At 40.4% G+C, this 21585-nt stretch overlaps 1 protein-coding gene across 4 annotated transcripts in view; it reads left to right on the forward strand.

The window, feature by feature from the left end:
• The window catches only part of unc5a (unc-5 netrin receptor A), a 122659-nt gene that overhangs the window by 47841 nt on the left and 53233 nt on the right, over positions 1 to 21585 (forward strand). For all 4 annotated transcript variants that reach the window (XM_046406807.1, XM_046406808.1, XM_046406809.1 and 1 more), the window contains exon 2: positions 12654 to 12869. In XM_046406807.1, coding sequence (XP_046262763.1) covers positions 12654 to 12869 — 216 coding nt within the window. The remainder of the gene's footprint in view (positions 1 to 12653; positions 12870 to 21585) is intronic.

Consider the following 21585-nt stretch of genomic DNA (forward strand, 5'->3'; position numbering starts at 1 on the left):
CCCCTACGTCCAGTCTTTCAGCTAAGCTAAGATAAACCTGTAGCATGGAGCAACTGGACTCAAAGAGATAACATTAATATTGCTTTAATTTAACTAAGAGATCAACAATTTGCCAGAAGTCTCAGTGACTGGTAATTTTCATTATCACAATTAAGTGGGTAGATCTAATAGTGGAGTTAGTTACAGCAGGTTTAGTCACAGTATTTGCCACAGTGCAGTGGTACATTAAAAATGCATGTTGGTCATGCATGTTGGTGCATAATTTTTCTGCTTTTGTTTCTTCACTGTCTTAAATCCTGCCTTCACTCCTCCTCCACTGACAAAGACTGGTGGTGGTCTGCCCACATTTTGTCTAATGTGCGTGTAGGTGGTTACCTGGAAGGCAATCCAAGTGCTGCTCTATAGGAGGAAGTGGCCCATTGTCTGGACAGAGAGTATCTTAAAGGGAAATTAGGCCTGTCATGCTGAATTTAGGATGGCTAACATTTCCCCTTTTCACATTTGTGCACAGCTCGTCAGTAATCACCTACCTTGCATTTCAAAGGAGTTCCCAAATAAGCTTGAATGCCACACCATTATCCAAATTACATTCAAATGCTATGATTAAGCTTATAGTTCTGTCCATTTTTCCTGGTAGTTTTACAGTCAAACAAAAAGAAAGCCCTAATTGCAGTTAGTCACTAGGATACTTTTCTATACAGTGAAATAACAAATTGACAGGCTGACTCTATTTATAAAAAAAGTGTTCTTTTTAATGTAGGTAATGATCCGTCTTGCGGTGAATGCACTTCCCGCCATTTTTCCCACCTTATGCACAGTGGTCGACAGCCCTGATAAGACATTTTCACCAGCTTGAGTTCTGTTGGTATATTTTTCTCAAGCAAAGTGGCTCTTTTCATGTATTTATTGCCAGTCACCTAATGCTTTGCTATTGTTCGTGCACATTATTGGGTTGGATGTGGAAGTCATTTCTGTCTCTGTAATGTAGAGCGTGGCCATCAAGGCTCTTTATGGATTTGGGAAGGCAGGGAGGAGGAAAAACTCAAACTAGCTATTGTGGCCATTGTTGAGGGAATTCAGGGGGACAAAAACCTATACAGTGCTCAATATGTGCGTTACAATAACAAAGCAAACATTTATCCTTGTTATTTCGTGCTTACAATTCACAGACAACAGATTGAGAGGCATAAGTCTCAATGGGAAGATCTCAAGGACAGCTTGAAGAATTTGTGTATTGTACATGAGGTCGTAACCCCTCTGCGGTTGTGAGCGAGATGAGTAAAGCTGAAGCTGACCATTGTGCGAATAAACTCAGTTTCTGTCTGCATTGGATGAGCCCATCACAGCTTGACCTGTGGTACAGCTGCACTGAAGACATTCTTGTACTGACATGAAAACAACACATTTAGAATTAATGCAAGAAGAATTCCAGAAAAAGACTTTTTCTCATCTATGGGGATTTTTCATGTGGGTTTTATCGACTGTAGCATAAAGGCATAAAGGCAGAACATAACTGTGGGCAGCATCAGTGTCACCTTTTCTACTCCAGTATATTTAAGTCCATTTCTACCAAACTTTGAATGTTATTAAATCATGTCATTTTTGAAGTGTGCTATACAGCGAATGATTTTCATTTTTACTGTGTTGAAAGACAGTTAAGCATGATGAATTTAAAATGTTGTTTAAGTTTACTACAGAACTGAGAAATTAAGTTTTAAACCCCCTTCTTTAGGGTCACAAAAGACAAACATGTAGAATGTTTTACATGCCCTCTCACTTAGATAAGAGGGCAAAGTGGAAACAGACAGACTGAAGTGTAGTGTACAACGAGAGCAGCTCACTTGTTATCATACCGTGCATGTCGTCAGCCCTTATTTGCGGTGAGGTATTATTAGCAGCGTGGCGGTGTTGTCCCAAATCATCACATCTCCTGTCAGAAGATCATCAGATGCCATAACAGCACAGGAGGAGGATCCCCGCGTGCTGCTTTATCTTCCTCAGACACACACACATTATTACAGGTGGTTAAGATAGACTTTACTGAGTATTTGAGTATTTCTGTTGTCTGAGACTTTATACAAGAGGATGATTGCATTTTTTACTCCCTTACATGTGTGAGTAGATACATGAATAAAAAACACAAACACATATCCCAGAAGTAGAGGAAATAGTTACACTTCACATTAACACATGCACAGCAACAAGTTAACATCATAAACAGCCTTTTTTCAGAATGAGCATTTTTACTTTTGACATAAAGATTTTAATGTATTTTGATCCTTTGATTGGTATTTTTGTATTTTTATATATATATATATATATATATATATATTTTTTTTTTTATTTAACTGGTGATATTTTATAATTTTCTTCTTGTTAAGAAATACCATGAAGAGATTAAAACCAAAAGTGAATACCGCTAAGAAGCATTGCCTTTTTATCCATACTGTATCTCATTCCTCTTTGCTAAAGAGCTCTACTTTTGACATAAACATATTTTAACACATTTTAACACAATGAGCCACACAGTGCCACGTTCCTTCTTTACCATGAACGGTGGGCACTCACTAGCTCATCAAATGTGTATTAATCCACAGCTGAAAATAGTCTCCAAGAAATGCACTGTTTATTCCTGTTTGAGTAATGTTAGCCTGAATCCACAGTGCCCAACTGTCGAAGGAAATTATTTAACATTTTTAGAAAATGAACATATCTCTGTATACTGTATATGTTTGTGACCTGTGGGAACAAATGACCTTGCCTCCCTCAGAGCGGAAAGTGAATTCAAATAGTGAGAGACTAACACGTTGTTGGTTGTGTTCTTTCAGGGGAAATTGTTGACAATAACCAAATGATAGAATATTGCCAGCCTTATTCTTTAAACAATACTTTTACCACTGGGAAATAAACAATATATATGCGACTGAATTCAATTGCCTCTCGTGGTAATCACAATTCATCATCGTCTGTAATTTCCCTCCAGGTTTTCTTCTTTAAACTGTTACCAACAAGTATCTCTTAAAAGCACATTGACGAGGTAAACTAATACATTTATTTTCACAAGACAAAATGTTCAGAGCTGTTCTGTCACCAGTGTGGGGATTCACATTGTGTAGGCATCAGCAGTCGGAAACCTAAAGTAGCTTAAAGCCTATAACATTGCACTTGATCTGCAGGGTTAAGGCCGAACAAGCGCTGTGCTCAAGTGCGGTATCATCTCTTCCTCTTCCCTTTTCACACCAGCTTCAGCGTTGTTAAAGCTAAAGAAATTAGACTGCCTGAGAGAAAAACAAGCAGCACCATCAGCTCCGTTCAAGGAACAGGTTATTTTATTTGAAACTCAGGGTGAGCAGCTGGTCTTCTTATCTTAGTGTTATTTTTTTTTAACCTTCTGAGTTTGTTTCATTTCCACCTCACTGATGTCTGAAGTGACTTCACCTTGGCCTGCATCACTGCTGTGATTATTCACTAATCAGCTTAGGGATTGTATGTTTTAAGGTTAAGGTTTTTATCATCATTAATGTACATGACTAGATGAGGAGTCATGTACATATTACAGGAGTGATTACCGATGCAGGTGAATTGTTCTCGGGTGATAAGCTGTGAACAAGCTGCCATTTTGACAGGATATTATTTCAGTCAGTACTGTTGGGTTTAGATGTTCTTACGGGTAGCTGCTGTCACACCCTCAGGGCTTCATTTTATGGACCAAAGTCTGTGTTTCACATGTTTTGTTTTTTTTTCCTTAAATTGTTTAAGAAAACTGAAATAAATTTTTTCACCTAACCTAAAATGGAGGAATGTTTTGAGTAATGAATGATGATGCTTCTTCCAAAACCAATTTGTATTCATGCACAGATATCAGTGTGTCTTTGCTTTTGGTTGTGATGTCAGGAGGACTGGAAGGAGCTGAAATATGAATAAATAAATAAATAAATAAAGGAGAATAATAAGAAGGCTGTTCAGGTTGAAATGAGTTTCCCTCTCTCGCTTGTTGCTTCTCCAGTCGTCGACTGATACCCTAAACACACGTGGAGTTCAGATGTGCTTTGGTTTGCTTCGGAGGGAAAATCATATCAGATAGCCAGCTTTGTCTTTTATTTCTAGGTTTACACTTATCTACATAATTCCCGGTTATATTACTCTTTCAGGTCCAGGACCTTTGGATCCGAGTCTTTGTGAACATGACACACTGTGGTAAACATGTTTGTCTTTTGATAATGCTGCTGCCATACTGTATATCTGCAGCGTTCATTAGTATTGTCACATTCATGTATTACAGAGGCTGGATTTGGTCGTTGTTGTTAGTCTCTGGAATATGTAGAAATAGAAAGATGTTACAGACAACTTCACATGTGTTTTTGTGTTTTTATAGCTAATTAAGTGAGCAAAGACTATTTATAGCCATGCTCAAAACAATATTCTTTTTTCCTCCACTTTGGTCTGAAATATCACATATTGAATGGCTTGCCAAGAAAAAATTTTTAACAGACATTCATGGTGAGCAGAGGTTGAATCCTAATGACTTTGCGGAATGACCTGACTTTTCCTGTAGTGCCATTATTTGTGTGGTTTAAGCCTCCAAAACTTTCCCATCCAACTTGATTTCTGCTTCGCCTTTAGTGCTAACTAGCAAATACTATTTTGCTAAATTTAAGATGTTTAATATGCTGAAGTAAAAACATCATTTCCAACTGGCATTAACGTGATCTCTGTTTGAATGATGACGTCCAATCCACAAGCATTTTTGTCAGTCCAGTCCTGACCACTTTATGATTGCTACTCCTTGAAGCTGGCATGTTTCTTTGAGCTAGAAGAAAGAGGCAGAGTTAAGTGACCCTTCCTTTTTATTTCTTACAATCTTACCCATCTGCACCTTAGACCTGCCTGAGATGCAATCGCAGTACAAGCCAGACCAGTGTGTTTACAATATGTTCTGCATGCATTTACATTTCATATTAACATATGGTTTGCCTTATCTGGGTAGGTTAACAGAGCACTCGTTAATGCCAGATGTAAAGTGGGTCTTTGTCTTGTTAAGAAAATAGCAGCTTCAAATTCTCAGCCGCTGAGTTTTCCCTTCTGCACCTTCAAAGCATGCATTTTCCTTATCTTTCCACTATACTGTTAGTGAGCCCAGTGGCACAGTGTGTCACCTCCACAGTAAGTGCTGGTGGCTTGTTAAATTGGAAAGTTGGTGCTGGCATTTTGTAACAGTAATTAGAGTTGAACAGGTGATGCTTTATCTCAGTCTTGTTATGGATCATATCTTCATGTTGTGTTCTAATTCTCTGTCTGATGCTGAGGAGCCTCCATGCTCCGTCACACTAATTAGATAGAGCGAGTCATCCCCTATTTCTTTCTACCTGGATCTTCAATGCGAGGAGGGTAAATGATGAGAGGAGGAGGAGAAGGAAGAGACAGGAATTGGCAGGTTGATGTGGTTGACAAGTGTTGAGAGGGGTGGGGGTGCTCACGTTTACAGCAGTTTGTGTCAAAAGCCTTTGGAACAGACTGAAGAACCTGAAGGAGCGTCTGGCGATATCAGCATACCCTCCCTTTGCTGGTTTGACATTTTGCCAAATTGAACCTGTTTGTTTGGACAGACAGGTTGTGTATTTGCGTGTGTACATTTGGCATATGGTGCGCTGCGTGGCTAGAAAGAGAACATGCTTTATCTAATTGTACAGTTCTCAAAGCAACAATGTTCGTAACATGAGAAATGGGCTATATTTCACTTCAGCTCTGAATTACAGTTTGTTGTTTCCAGAACCATAAACACTATAGATTACCAGCGACGCTGACTTGTTATTGTTTTAAGGTTTATGGCTCTTGATCATTATGGCAGTCTGCCTCACTTTCTGCAGTTCGAATTGTTCCATAGCTACAGAATGTAGTGTGTGAAACCTCTGATTTTAGCTGTAGGCATATCCGGTAATTAAAGGATTAACTTGGTAATCTAAATTGTCTCTTGTCTTTTCCTTCCTTCTTCCCCATATTATTTCCGAACATCCATTTCAAAAGGCCTCCTTTCCTCCTCTGTCTGTGTTTCTGTTACTTCCCATGCCTGCGCTGAGTTCGGTAATCAACTTGTTTCTGGATAACCTCATTTCTGGCTAAGCATAAGGGGACGACAAATCCATGAGCATGTGCGTGCCTTGTATGGCAAAGAGCGAGACTGCGTCCGCCCCTCCTAACAGCTTTTGATGTCTTCAGTTCCTTTGAGGATTGCATGTAGTTATTAAGTCAAAATGTGTTTAAATCTCTGTGACTCTTTTCAAAAACATCGTGTGCTGTACAGCTAAACAGGTGACACTTTGAAGAATCTGAGACATTTAAATCCTGAGTTTTGCTCCAGTGAGGCATTTTGAGTCTTGCTCTAAAATGAGACAAATCTATCAAGTGTTTCTTATGTCTGCACAGGTTTTAATGCGCTCTGTGAATATCTGTGAATATTCTGTATCTTCTTGAGACAAAGTTTCCTTTAAACACTTCTGCAAAAGGATCTTTTTTTTCCACTAATATTTTTGCTTTGTTGAAGTGACCTAATACACTGAGGGAGCCGAACACTAAACAGCTAAAGTAAGCTTTACAAAGCAGATGTTATGCAACTTTGAATGATTTCCCCTCCTTAATATGCTGTTTTGAAGACCAAAAATTATTTTTAGACACAAACACTCAAAGAGAAGCACATTCCTAACTAATAATGCAGTGTGATCTTTGCTATGCTCAGCATTTGAATTATGTATTTTAAGTTTAAACTAAGCCCTTTATCTCTTGAGGAGATGCTACAATAGGAGGCCATGATCAAAACTTTATTTTGTCATAAAGCAGCTAAACGCTCTCGTACTTAATTTGGTATATCCTAAGATTTGTGATGAAAGGGAACATCGTATGTTCAACTTCAATAAAATGCACAAATATGTGCAGTCACTGAATTATGCAGTGCAGGATCCAGAGTTTATTAGAGTCTCAGGCAGTGATTAAACCAGTGCTATAGAAAACTGATTGGCGTTTGAGAGGATGATGCAGCCGTGAAACTGGATTGCCTGTAGAAACATCTGGAAGTGAATGGGGACAAATCATCAGCTGTGGCACTCGAGTGATGAATATGAATATTCCATCCGATCTGGAGACTCTTAGTCCACACAGTGTTAATGATGCTTCCAAGAATAGAAAAGTGGTTTCTGAACCGCAGGTCTGACCATGTAACAGTTTAAATCGAAAAGATAAATTTGTCTCGTTTTGGCACTCTTGCTGTTACGTTCACAAACTCAGGCTCCCAGCTGTTAATCTTGTTTAACATCACTTTGAGCCATTTATTCACACACATTTGCACAAACATGCACATTTGCACAGGCAAATATAGTCGCGCACATGCAGCTTCTGTCACTTAACACACAGTTCTCAAAATATGTGCTCTTCCATGTCGACAGGAACTTAAAACGGTCTCGTGAGTTTCAAGGCAATTGCGCCTTTCAAGATAGCGTCGCCTTGAAAGGGGAGCAAAGTGAAGGTGTTGGAGAGTGCCGACGCTGATGGCAAAGGTAGATGGTACAAAGTTGCTTCCCTGCTTGGACCCCCCTGCTGAGGTGTTGCTTCAAATAGATGACAGGAAATAAAAATCAACAAACTGGAATAAGCAGAGGTGTAAGCTCATGCTCAGTGGTGCGAGCCTCATTAATAGTGTTGCTGTGCGTCATATTTACACAACAGCTTCAACTTGTTTTTTTATTTTATTGGCAAACTGTAATAGCATTCAAAAAACAGCATTTAATCAAATTTAATCATTCAAAGTGCTATTTGTTTGATTAGAGGCGGTTGATGTTGGCTGTTTTTGATTTCGACGGTGTGACCTGAGGAGCATGGAAATATTCTCATCAGGGAGCAGTGCATGGTATTAGTATCCTGAACTGATACATGCAGACAGATGTACAGCCATGCATGAATATACATACTTAGCAGCCAATTTTCTATTCATTTTAAGTAGGAGAATATTGTAATAACCTCGCATGTGGCATGTGTGAGACTGATTTACTTATTCACCCTCGTCTTCCCAGTCCCCTCCTCTCCTTCTGTCCTTCATTCCCTAGTTTTTTAAGCCTCCCTGCAGCCGTTACCACTGATGCAAACGTGATGTGATTAAGTTTTGGTTTCTATGGGGGGGATCTCCGTGTGTCCTCCGTGTTTATTTTATGCATCTGAGCAGTTTCTAAGTGGGATTGATTGACCAACCTTAATGACCAAGCGTATTGTGTGGTGTTTGAATTTGTTGGTACTGGAGCATTTCTGTGTAAACCTGCATTTCTGATTGCATGCATAATTTTGCGTCTCTCATTGATCGAGAGAAAGCTGTTTGTAGGCAGTTTTTTCCTTTTATTTATTTATTTATTTCCTCGCTTACAGTCTATATTTTGCGTATGTGCACTTGTTCGTGTGTTTTTTTTTCTTCTTTTTTTCCTTCTTGAGTGTGTGTTTCAGCTCCATGAAAGTGTATGTGTGTATACAGGAGTGTGTGTATGTGTTTGACAGAGAATGAGTGTGTGTGTGGTTGAAAGAGTGCTTGCTGAAGCATGGTTGTCTCATTGAAAAATGTATTCTGAATCCCAGACATGTGGAGGAGTAAATATTTGTCATCTGGGGACAAACGTACATCAGTCAGCCATGTTCCAGATTATATATGATGGTGTATGGAAGGGTGTGTTTTTGTTTGTTTTTTTTAAACTCATTCCATTTCTGCTTCTTTATTTACTTCAAACGTTAACATTGTCTGCAGAAGTCTTTCTAACTCTACACAAACAATGTTTCTGTTTCCGGAACCCTAATTTAAACACACACATATATTATTTTTAGAGTGATTGCCAAATGAAGATACTCAGCGGTATAAAAGGATCCAGAAAGCCACTTAAGCAAACCCAAACACTCTGAAGAAAAACATCAATCAACAAAGTGATTGCGACATATTTGATCTTGGCCTTGTTGTTAATGGCAGCTAAACATGAAATGGTTTAATATTCTGGATAGTAATTTTAATTGAATTAATTTCAGAGGACATTGTAAGGCACTGATGGTGTCATAAAACACTTGTTATAGCTGCTGTTCATCACTGTGATGTAAATTATGCCCAGTGATTGCTCAATGATGCTTTCCTTGGGGACATGACGTTGTTAAAAAAAAAAAAAAATGTAATTGGCTCCAAAGGGCACACGATGTGTTGCTGCCATGAGGGAGGAACACAAAAGAGGGTTATTTTCTCTCCAGCTATGGCTTTTCTCCCTGCTGACATCCTCACACTGTGATGCATTCAGCAATTCTGTTCTCCAAGTAGATAATAAGGAGTGAAATTAAAAAATAAATGCTTATTTTACAAATGGCGGTAACACTAGTCAGTGGCACACTGACACCAGATGAGTGGGGATGAGTGTGAGTATTTCAAAATACGGCTTGGGATTTGTATGTATACAAAACAGACACGTAGCCTTGCAAAGTGGTACAGAAAGGGACATTAAAGTAAAAATCATTATGAAGTATTGAAGATGGATGGTAACAAAAGACGTTTCCAGAGCTGCAACACATGTGAAAATCTAATCCTGCATGCTTTTTAAATGCAGTGGTGTGTGCATATATAGTTACAGCACTTACAGGAATGTAACCTTTTCTGATTTATTTTTAAATTTTGGAGAATTTCTGACTGCATCATAAGCACCTCATCATCTCCTTCCCCTTGTGCACTCATTCCCTGATTTGGAAGTTGTCGTGGTCAGCTGTGCAGATGAGACATGGGGTCAGAGCACAGCAGGACATCTGCCCTGGACATCATGGCTCAGCACACTGACACCTGGTGCCTCCTTGCTGTGTTAGTGCGTATGCGGATGCGTGTGTGTTTGTGTGTGCATGTGTATTTTAGGCCTCTTGAATCGTCTCTCGAGAGAACAGCAGCCATAGATATATATCGTGTCACAACTTCTGATGTGTTTCTTTTCAAAAAGTACAAGAATCAAAATGATTGTTCTGGCTTCTTTTCATGAAAAGGTTTGAACCTGCAGGAATGCACAGAGTTGCATAATGATTAGTGGCCCCTAGCAACACATCCAGCAGTTACATCTATTAAATAATCTTCATTGGCTGAATGATCAACCAGGGAGACATTTACCGTGCTGTGTTTGTTGTTTGTGCATGTGTGCTAAATGATCTGGCAGTGGACTCAAATGCATTTGGCAATTAATGGTGGCTTTAGCCAATTACATTCAGTAGAATCTAATGCAGTGCTTATAGCGCTGCTGTATGTCTATTTGATTTGTGCACTGACCTGCAAGAAGTCTGTTAAGTGGCTGATACTCCCTGTCTGTGTGTGTGTGTGTGTGAGAGAGAGAGAGTGAGTGTGCACGTTGACTTTGAAGTACATTGTGTCGTGACAATAATCTCAGCCAATTTACTACGCATCAGCCCTCCATTATGGGTTTGATATAAAGCGGTGCGTGACTAGAATGCCCTCCCATAATATGACAATTTACTTCTCTAAAGAAATTACGCATTTAACCTCATTAACCGAAAGTGCATGTACTAAAATGGAAGACTAACCCCCACAACTTCTAACACACACAATCATGGGCACACACACACACACAAACACAAATTGGCAACATCATCAAAAGTTGAGAGTTCATGTTGAATGTGACCCCTGCAAATGAGAACCCAGCAGCGAGATAACAGCATCAGAAGCTCATCAAGTTTGCGACTTGTTCGTGTCTCAGATGGCTTTGGTTTCATTCTCAGTTTAAACGTCATCTGTCCTCTATGAGATGATTAACCTGGCAGGTGTGAGGTGAGTCTCGCCCACTGTTTTAGTGAGCTGTCGTCTTCAGTGTGCAGGGAGTACAGAGGGTCAGCCCAGCCAGCTAATGGACGTGGTCACAAAGCTGGAAGCTGGTCCATTAGAAGAAGCTGCCATCATTAGGACCAGCGCACTTTGAAACAACCTGACCTACTGGTCCCACTCTGTTTATTAGCAAAGTTTTGGCTCTCCGTTAGAGCAATTATACTCACTAGTTCATGATGAACTGTGGCCTTTTCCTCAGCACTGAGACAAGAAACACAGACTTGCATACATAGTAAATAATGTCAGGCAGTTTTGCTGTCCTGAATAGGGAGCTGCCATATTAATGACATTCTCCTCTCTGCAAATGCATTGCAACAAGAAAATGTGCTTTGAAAATAAGGGAAAAGGCAAAGTGTCAGCAAGTGATCTATGTCGTTCATTGGACACAGAACATTTAGTTTTCATTAAGAGTTAAACATGTACACCAAACATTAATGGGGTTCAGCGGCAGCAGCAGTGGCATGCTTCACTGTATCTCATCCTGATGAATTAGCAACTCAGCACACAGGGGTAAAAGAAAAATAGAACAAAGAGAGACATTAATATAATGTGTAGTGGAGGAGGAACTGACAGATAATGTCTTTATCCAACGACTGGTGTTTATGATGTAATGTAATATTATCCCTGACCTGGGCATCAGCAAGCTGCAAGGATGAAACGAAGGCTGGATGAGGGAGGGGAGGAGAGGAGAGAAAGGTCAGCATGGTGTTGCCGTTTCATTATGACCGATGTGGACTCCCATCCTCTCCTGCTGCACAGGGAGTCATGGAGAAGGTTGTTAATGCCCCGTCCATCAGCCATATTGGATTCAGGGCAGTAAATTAATATTACACTCTTTTTAAAGAGGTTTTATTTTGGGATTTACTGCTCTCCCCTGAGTGCCGGTGGTGTAAAGAGGTTATTTCCCCTCTTCCTACACTGTTCTGTGTCCGCTCGCTATCTCTCATACAAAGCTAATATGTTTAGAGAGAGAAAGAAACTGTGTTCACGGCGGAGGGATGTGTGCGCTGTAGGCTCCGTTGTGTCATTCAGTGTTTGTGTTGAGTATTTTTCAGCGAGCGAGAACTTTTCTGTAAATGGTAGCATTGTCCCCTGAAGGACAGCTCTTCTATCTCCACACAGTGGAGATACATCTACCCTGTTCTCCACATTTCATATACAGTTTATCATAAGATTCTGGAGGAATAAAACAACATCTACCATATAGAGGAAGTGATTTCAGGTTAACTGGCTGTGTGGCTGTCAGTCATCTCTAACTTCTCTGCCTCTCCCCCTGTCTTGCTTAATGTCTGTAGAGTTAGAGTCCTGGGTGAAAAGCCATATAACACAGTTTTAAGGGGCCTAGTCGTTGAAATTGGATTTATGGCTGCCGGTCCATCAGCAGTGATGTTAAAGGGCTGTGATTAAGAGCTGGAGTAAAGACATGGACTCTACTAGCCTTCCAACCCAGCTAAGAGCTTACAAGGCCAAGCACTGTCACTGCCAACTCTCCTCCATACAGCCCTGTCTCTTTTTCACTCCGTCTGTCCATCTGTCTCCGTTTTCTTCTGCCTGCTTCAGTATGCATATGCATAAATCACAATCCACCAAGGACACCAAATCTCTGCATTAGATATTTGGTCCCTGCTCCATTTTCACAAATCAGTGAAGCTAGTCACAACAACAAGGCAGCAAATGTTCAGCTCCTGCCTGTATGACAAGCTGAAATCTTAAAAGCGTTTCTCCTTTTTAACTGGCATCCCGCTAAAACCCCTGCTTCTTTTATTCTCCAAAGGCTCAGAGCACACCGCTACAGCAACACTTCCTGCTGCCTTCTCGGACCTGTTACCACACTTCCTGGTGGAGCCAGAGGACGAGTACATTGTGAAGAACAAGCCGGTGACGCTGACCTGCCGCTCCACCCCGGCCACGCAGATCTACTTCAAGTGCAATGGCGAGTGGGTTCACCAGGATGACCACTTGATTGAGCGGACTGTTGACCCAGCCACAGGTACATGCGTGATGCAAAACTGTCCATCTTCTTTCTAAGTCATTCATTCCTTTTTTAATTCCTCCTCAAATTCAGCTCCTTTTTTGGTACATTTTCAGATGAGATGAGCCGTGTCTTTACCAGTTTGTTGCTTGTTGCGGATGTGTGTCATGTACGACTCCATAGATACATTATGTAAAGTGTTTGTATGCTGAAACTAAGGTTTGCAATTTGCAGTGATTACTGTGTTCCATCAGGCTCTTGGCTCATCATCCAGCCTATTTAGGCTGCCACTCTCATAATAAGCACATTGGTTTCAGTCTTAGAAATCTTCTCGATCACCTTGGAGACCTGTTTGTTTTTCTGTCTGTTGTGCTGCAATCCCCCGCCTCCGCCATCAGTGTCATAAACACGTATGACACTGATGGGTGATTCATCAGTGATCGGCAAATTCAAACCGCCCATTCACAGCCTGACAACTCTTTGGGAACAAGACCTGTGGAAATGAAAGGTTTTTCTGGGCACCAGGAAAACACACTCATTCAAATGTATGCTCAGGTTTGTAGCCATTGTAGGCGTGACAACTGAGATATACACAAAACACACACATACACACGCACACACACAAACTCACACAGAAATACAAAGGGAAGGTGTTTAAAGCAGGAAAGGGAAATTTAAGTAGGAATTTATAAATTCATGTGCACACTCTGCCTCTTTGTTTTAGATAAAGAGCTCACCGTGCTAATATTTTATCCATCTGGTGTTCAGGGTTTGGAATTGACATGCAGATACTCACCAGATGCAGGCATAAATTGTCTAAAAAAATGACACGGGGGTAACTAACTTCAACCTGACTCTTTATTTTTCAAGGTTTTCTGATCTAGCTGACAAATGAATGCACATATTCTCCCATACTGCGGCTTTGACTGACATGGCTTTATTTCCATGGAGTCAAGTTTGTGTTGAAAGTGGAGGAAGAATATGCAACTCATCACGTCATGTCACAACTGTGCTGTCACTCACACAGTCTTGTTGGTTTTCCATGTTGTACCCCATCCATTTGGCACAGTTTTGGATTCTTGAGTCATTTTGGAATCACACTCCTGTGAACAGTGTCAATAAAACAGTATGAAACATTAATTGTAATTCCTGTTTTGAGACAAGAAAGTACACGCACCAGAGAGCACTTGTGAATTTGGATTATTAAGAAAAGATTTTCGGTGAGTCAACGCTGATAAAATTTGATCAATTCCCAGCACTGTCTTCTTTCTTGTGTTGTTTTATTAACAGTTGCACTCTGTTTCTTTACAGTTGTTGAGGGGAGGGATACAAATTTAAAATGCTGCCAATATCAATTCTTTAAGGACTTGTTTGGCTAAAATCTACAAGCCTCAAGCAAAATTAAATCCCTCATGAGCCATGATATACAGTAAAAGTACATAATTATTTTATTACTTAAATAATCTGGTTACAGCTGGGTTTTTTCCAATGAGCTGATATCTTAAATGTCATGCAAATGAAAAAAAAAAAGAAACCTACTTTGTGGAGTTTTGGTAGAAGACTAGAGGCACCTGGTTTCTCCAGATGGGATCCTTTTGAAGAACACGCGTTTTTCTGCCGGTTCAATCTGTTCTCACTCCTAACATCAACTAACACGGCATCCTGGTCAGTGGACCCTTTGCTTCAATGTATGTTGCTCTAGCAGCGTCTCCAGCGTAATTTTAGCTCAAGTATGCTTGTGCATGACTGATGACAGGTGTGAGAGCGACAGGATGAACACAGTGTAGTCTGCAAGTCTGTTTTCACTCCTGAATGTCTGACCCTTTTAATATTCAGGCGCACAGCTCTGCTCCGTCAGCCTGTCCTCTCAAAGAAGTAATTAATACAGTTAATTACAGCACATGTAAAGTGTTAAACCTGGTTATTTAAGTGCATTTAAAGAGACAGATTCTATAATACATATGTGGTTTCTTGATTTTATGCAGCTCACAGTGGGATGACTTACATTTTGTCAACAGCAAGTTTTGTCAAGAACACGACGTGCCCCATAAACTGTGACTGGGTTTATGGGAACATCACATTACGCATGCAGCAGTGCTCTGCCAACATTTAACGATGATGGAGCATTTGCCATTTGGTTATTAGCCGTTATAGTCAGCATTTATTTTGTCTATGAAAACAAGTAGTCTGTAGTGCTGCGGTATCCTTGCAGTAGCAGAGGGGCTCTGTCTTTAGAAACCCTGTGAAGTTCCAAGGTCTCCTCTGAGCCCACATCACTCTGTGTTTCCATTGCCTTTGATGATGAACGTGTCATCTGCTGTGCAGTTATGAAGGACACGTGGCTGTCCAGAGGTATGACTTCTCCAAGGTACACACATCGATCTTTCAAACACTTGTGCTGTTTAATGTCAGCACTGCCCACAGGAGTTTACTGATCGCTCCCTCTAATCCCCCCTTTCCTGCAAGAAACATGTGAGGTGCAGAGATCCAGTGGTGGTGAAACTGTGTGTGTGTGTGTGTGTGTGCACGCACGCAGTCAGTCCTGAGTTGTTAGGTCGTCCTCTCACCCTGGTCGTCACAGTCACACTGGGTTCTAAACTCGTACCTGTTGCCAAGCAACCAGGACTTCTGTCACACCAGAAGCTGCCGATATCAACATCATGCCTCAAGGAGGGAGGCAATGACAATTCATGCCCAGTGTAACATTGAAAAATCACCTTCTCAAAATAGGCCAATTCTCTAAAACTTGAGAAATTTCCTGCCTGACTTAGCATGGTTGTATTTGTTCTTCCTTTACTTTGCACTGAGTAGATTTCATGCTCGTTTCACCCAACATTAACACAGTGATGTAAATACTGTGCACCCGTGTGCCCTGCCAGCAGCCATCCAAAAGCCCCTAACATGCCCGCCTCGGTTCAGTTGGCTGCCGTATTTGAACTGATTGGGATTCTCATCAAGGATCCCTGTTCCTTTGTTGTGTAAATTAAAGTTGAGCTGCTTATAGAATTTAATGCTCTTAATCACAACAGTAAAATAAAGGAAATGGCATGTAGGCACATCAGAGTTGAGAGTCACTGCTGGAGATGGTGCTCACATTTATTCAGCCGTTCTCTGTTCAACATGTTAATTTTTCTGTCAACGTTTGATAGATGAGTGGCCCCTCGACACTGAAGCACACATACAGTTTGGTTTGGCACAAAGAAGCAAAATGTCGTTAATGTATTATTGCCGCATGACAGCCATATTGTTTCACATAAATGTAACCATCGTGTAGAGCTGGGCTATTGTTTTGCTTCTGCATGTGTGAGAGGTTTTTTTTTTTCTTCTCTAATGATGAAAACCTGTCTCTCTGTTTGTTCCGTAAGTGTTTTTTAGTTTGCTTAATTGCTTTGGAAAAGGTTTGACAAACCCTGAAGCTGCAGGAGTTTCTCAACCTGTAAAGCTCTTAGTTAATCGTCAGTTATTGTATTCATGTCAGAGCAAAATATGGGGTGAGAAATAGGTGTTCATTTGTGTAAACTTGTAATACACCCTCAAAATCTAAATTAAATAATATCACAAAAAATAAAAAGACCAACGCAAAAGTTAAGATTCTGAAATATGTGAAAAACATGAGCAGCCAGGAGAGAGAGCACCCAGTTTCTGCAGCAATGATTTGAATACACAAAGGGGTCAAATTTAGCAATTTTAGATCTACAGTCACTGCAGAAGGCTTCAGGCAGAGGGAGCAGCATACAGAGAAGCTTTTTTACCCACTTCAGGGTGCTTTCAGTATCAAAGATAAAGATGAATCGCAGGCATAGCATGGAGAAGAATAAGGATAAATTTATCCAAATCTGTTGAACAGAATAACAGTTCTCATTTCTACAAATAGAGCAGAGCAATATGACAATATTCAGAATAACCGTGAGACAATGTAAATATGTCTACCACATTGTTTTACACAGAGTTTGTTTAAACTCCTCTGGGTGTATTAGCTTTGTGTGGGTAATCAGTGTGCACAAATGCTTAATGATAGCGTTGGACTTAAGTAGACATAAATAGATATAAACAGTGTTTTCTAGAAAATATGACTAATTCACCACATTTATTGGTACCACAATGTAAAGTAATATTAACAAGATTAATTGCAGTTAAAGTACAAATGGTTCAATGGTTTTTTCCTGCTCACTATCTTAAGTAATCTTAATCTAGTAGTAACAGTAATCTTAAGTAACAGTAGCAATGACAGGGCCCAGCATTAACTTCTTGAGGCACTTGTCCTTCAGATGAATAAATTTACCTTTCATTTGTCCAGGCACAAAGGTCACATTGCCCGGGCGAATGCATCAAGCATCCAAACACTGTCAGCAAAAAAAAAAAATAAAATATATTAATTTTATTAAACTAAATATATGCAACGTTTCACCTCAGCAAATCGTTTTCATACTCATTAAAACAACATGAAATTGCACTCAGATATAGAAGTAGGTTAGCTAAAAGGTACTCCGAGTGAAACAGCATCACGCCTCAGAGCCATGATGTACAAAACCAATAACAATAGCAGCGATAAATTCTTTTTCTGAAGACAAACACGTGCAGCCAGTGCAAACAACTGATTATCAGTTGTAAATATACAAGCGACATTCTCAGTAAAGCCTTACAACAATTCACCTGAAAACAGGACGAAACCCAGATAATTACACACAGGTAAGCAACAATAAATTGAGAAGCTGTGGGTGCCGCAGCAGGTGCAGTAAGCATTATTGTGGTAAAGAAATTAAACCAATTTAGCGACGGAATGAATCATCACAACCCAGAGATGTATAAACAACATAAAGTCTGCGGCAGCTACAGCCAACAAACCCATCTCCCAAAGCATTTCCCTTTCTCTCTGCTGTATGTTTTCAGGAGCTTTGGGACTTTCAGTGAATCCACTGCAAGTAGAAGAAGGCCTCCAAAAGTAGACTCCAAAAGTCACAGTGGGCCTTAGCCAACGTTATTGTTGTCTTGTTAATTGCACAGCTGCTAACTCGAGCAAGCTAACATCATTGTTCCGTTTTTTTGACTCATAAGGCGCAGTTGTTGTTGTGTCTTGTGTTTTCTGCTAATGAGGGATATAACAAAGGATTGTCTAAAATCGTGCTGTCTGCCTGGGTGTGAGTTTGAACTTTGCCCGAGTTGTGTCTGTTAAACACAACTCTCCTTTGGTGTTTAATTTCCCTTTAAAGAGGCCCAGCAATATACAATACAATGCATATAGGTCACTTTATATAAAACAACAAATCTTGAACTCACTATTATTGCATAATCTGAATGCAGTGAAACTACTTTAGCATGTAAACAGTGGACTCACTGACCCAAATAACACGGAGAAAAAGTAATTCACATAACTACTACAATCTAATCAACAGCTATCTGCATTCTGGCTGACGGGTGTGGAGTTTGGCGAGGTGATCAGTTTAATTATGTTAAGGCTGCAAAATTACCCTTGACGACAACAGCATTAAATGAAGTGATAGTGCAACTGATACGACTTGGAGGCCTCACCGACGCACACGCGCGATTGTGACTCATCAGTTTGTCTCTGAACAGCAGCTAATGACCTCTTCCTTCTTCACTTTACGCTTTCCCTGAAGGCACACCTGTTCTGAAGTAAAGTTCTCTACTCGCATTGACTCTTGACGTTTATTTTGTTTATTTATTTATTATGACTTTTAACTTTTCTACTTTTCGATTTTTATGTAGCTAAATTCCTGTGCACAAGAAACAGATCTTGGACTTAAAATTGCATCATGAGTTGAAAGTCAAACCAAACTGCTGGTGTCCGAATGCACACCTAATCACCAGTGTTCTTGAAGCAACCTTTCATCTGCTGTTGTGATATCTGCGCTGCGAATGGCCAGGGATTTCCACTGTCCTCACGACTTCTGTGCATGTTTTCACTACAAAAGGATATGAGGAAAACAAACCAATCAAAGAGAGCAGAAGCATTGATCGATAACCCCTTTCGGTGTCACGAGTTGAAGTGATACCACAAAAGTGTGGCTGAAATTCAGAGATTAAATAGTCTGGCCCAGTACAGCAGAGGCAATATTCAGCAAACTCCATCCATGTTCACTCCCAGCAGACTCCTCAAACCTCAAAGTAACTGAAATGTTTTAAATTAATAACTGAGCCGGGTGTGAAGTGCAGACATGTTTCAGTCAGACAGCTCACTGGTAGGAGCTCCGGAGGCAGAAAACATGACACGTGGATAACTGTCTACAGCAGACATGACCTCTGCCCTCATCGGACAGGTCTGTTTATTGAAACTGATTCATTGCAGGAATGACAAAAGAGCTGCTCCAGCTGACTGTGTACTGCATAGTTACAGCTTGAGTTACTGACAGCTCTTTGTATTCTGTTTCGCTTTAGATTCCTCACAGGTGCACCCACAAACACACACATATAGATCAGTATCCCTACACACAGACACACGCTTGTCTCAAAATCTCCTTTGAACATGGAAAAAGAAAGAGATGTCACAATTTGTCCTTCCTCTCCCAGTATCAATGTCTGATATCGATCCATGCTCGAGTCTATCAGTTCTCATTACCTGTCCTCAGTAACTTATCTCAATTGTTATGTCTGTGACTGCTTACAAAAGCATCAGCCGACTCAGTGTCTTTCCTAGGTCATCCTTTATAGGACTGAAGAAACTGAGACGTCTGGCGAGTCCTAGTAAAGACATATCCCCTCTGAACAAATCAATGCTGACAGTGTGTTTGCATAGATTAGGAGATTCTCCCACACTATGATTTCTCATCAGACGCATGATGAGGAGAAAGGAGATTGGCATTTGAGGGAAGGATTGTTTTATAGGCCAGACTGATTTGATTGTGTTTGCATTTCATCTGCCAGTATTGATGGAAACGATTTTGATCCACGTGTCGCATTGTCATCCCTGAAGCAAAACCTCTCAGGTGGAAAATACATGCATTTCACATTCCTATTTCAATAAACCTCAGCAACTGCCTTATAAAGATGTGGAGATTATATTTTCTCCGTTGATTGAACCGGATGTCGACAAGGCAATGAAAACAGTTGAGGATGGAGGAAATAATGAAATGTGACACGTTTGCCTTCTACTTGATGAAAGTGATTTTTTTTTTTTTTTTTTGAGTTTACAGCGGAGTCATACATGCGCATATTAAACTCTTTAATATTCCTTTTTTATAACTTCACATATAATTTCAAAGCTCTATAAGGCAGTGTATCCCTCAGGTTTATCAGCATCAGCTCCTGTCCTCTGTCAGTCCTTTGAAGTCTAAATACTGCATATGACGTAGTCAGTAAATCTTTTAAAACCATCTATCACTTTCTGAATATAACTAATAATGTGTTATGGCACCACAGGGCTAACCCCTGCGCCTGCAAACCAGTGAGGTTTCATTTGTATAAAATATGTATTTTCTGATTGACTCGATCCTGGATTGTAATGTGATGACATATTTAATTTCTGATCTAAGGGGGAGATAAGCTAGGCTTAGCTGAAATGATCTGCAACCTTTATTTTAATACCTCAGTTCTTATCCGAGGTATTATAGCAGCCAATCACCTCTCTCACACCAACTTCCACCCCCTCTCCCCTCTCTTTGTCGCTGTATTACAGGGTTTTTTTTTCCTCTCTCAGTCCTGTATAGGTCAGCAGCATGGATGCAGATAAATACCTTTTACGTTTACAGGAGACTTACAGGAGGTCCCTTAACATGAGTGACATTTATTAAAAAATATGAAAGCGGCAGGCAGCACTCTGTCATTATGTTGTTGTCAAAATTCAGGTGAATTCAGAACAGGATCATCCTAATGGCGCGAGGGCTGCACAGCAGTGATTAAACATGATCTTTAATGGAATATTGAAGAACAGTCCCGCTGCAATTTGAGCAAAACCTGATAGGCCTGCAAGCCAGGGTCTAATGAGCAGGAGGAAATAAGAGAAATCATTGGGGAAGAGGACAATAGAGTCCTAAATGTAGGAAATGGCCTTGTACCACCTGCTAAGCATCGATCAGAAGCCAAAGGGACTAATTGATAATGCATTATTAGCTGCCTCCCCATAATGGGACTTGTATTTCATTCTGTCCTTGACTGCAGGACGGAGAGGGAAATATTTGGCGATGAAGCACCAAAAAACAGATGGCAAGGTGAATTGTTCCCGTGGCACATCTGCCTGTGTGTTCTGTTAGGCTTCTCGGGCAGGTCAGGACAGTGTCTGCGTCCGAGTGTGTGTGAGTGCGTGCGTGCGTGTGGACAAAAGACGTTTCTCAAAGCAAAGCAACACACCTTGTACTGAGAATGGAGTCAAAGAGGATTTAATTGAAGCCTGTGTTTGTCTGGCCTTGAGACAGCTGCAAGTGTGTTTTGGAACAGTGGGAGTAAAGTGCGGCAGGCAGAATTAAAAATGAACCAGCTGTGATGATTGATCTTGCCGATAGACTCGCACAAAGGCCACACTTCTTAATTTCTCCCACTTTGTGTGTGTTGTTTTTTTATTTGGAAATTTAAAGTCCGTAGGATCTGTTGCTCTGTATTTGGTCTTGACATGCAGGAATTATGAATTTCAAAATTAACCGCAATTAGTGGAACAAAAGTGAATGATAATTACCATTTGTCAAACAACAACGCTGGCGTTACAGTCTCCCACGCGCACAGCCTTTGTCCTCCCACCATAGCTCACGTCAGCCCCGTGCGTTCCATTCTCCAAAGTAATTTT

The sequence above is a fragment of the Scatophagus argus genome, chromosome 12 (genome assembly GCF_020382885.2).
Source record: "Scatophagus argus isolate fScaArg1 chromosome 12, fScaArg1.pri, whole genome shotgun sequence".
NCBI classification, from domain to species: Eukaryota; Metazoa; Chordata; class Actinopteri; family Scatophagidae; genus Scatophagus; species Scatophagus argus.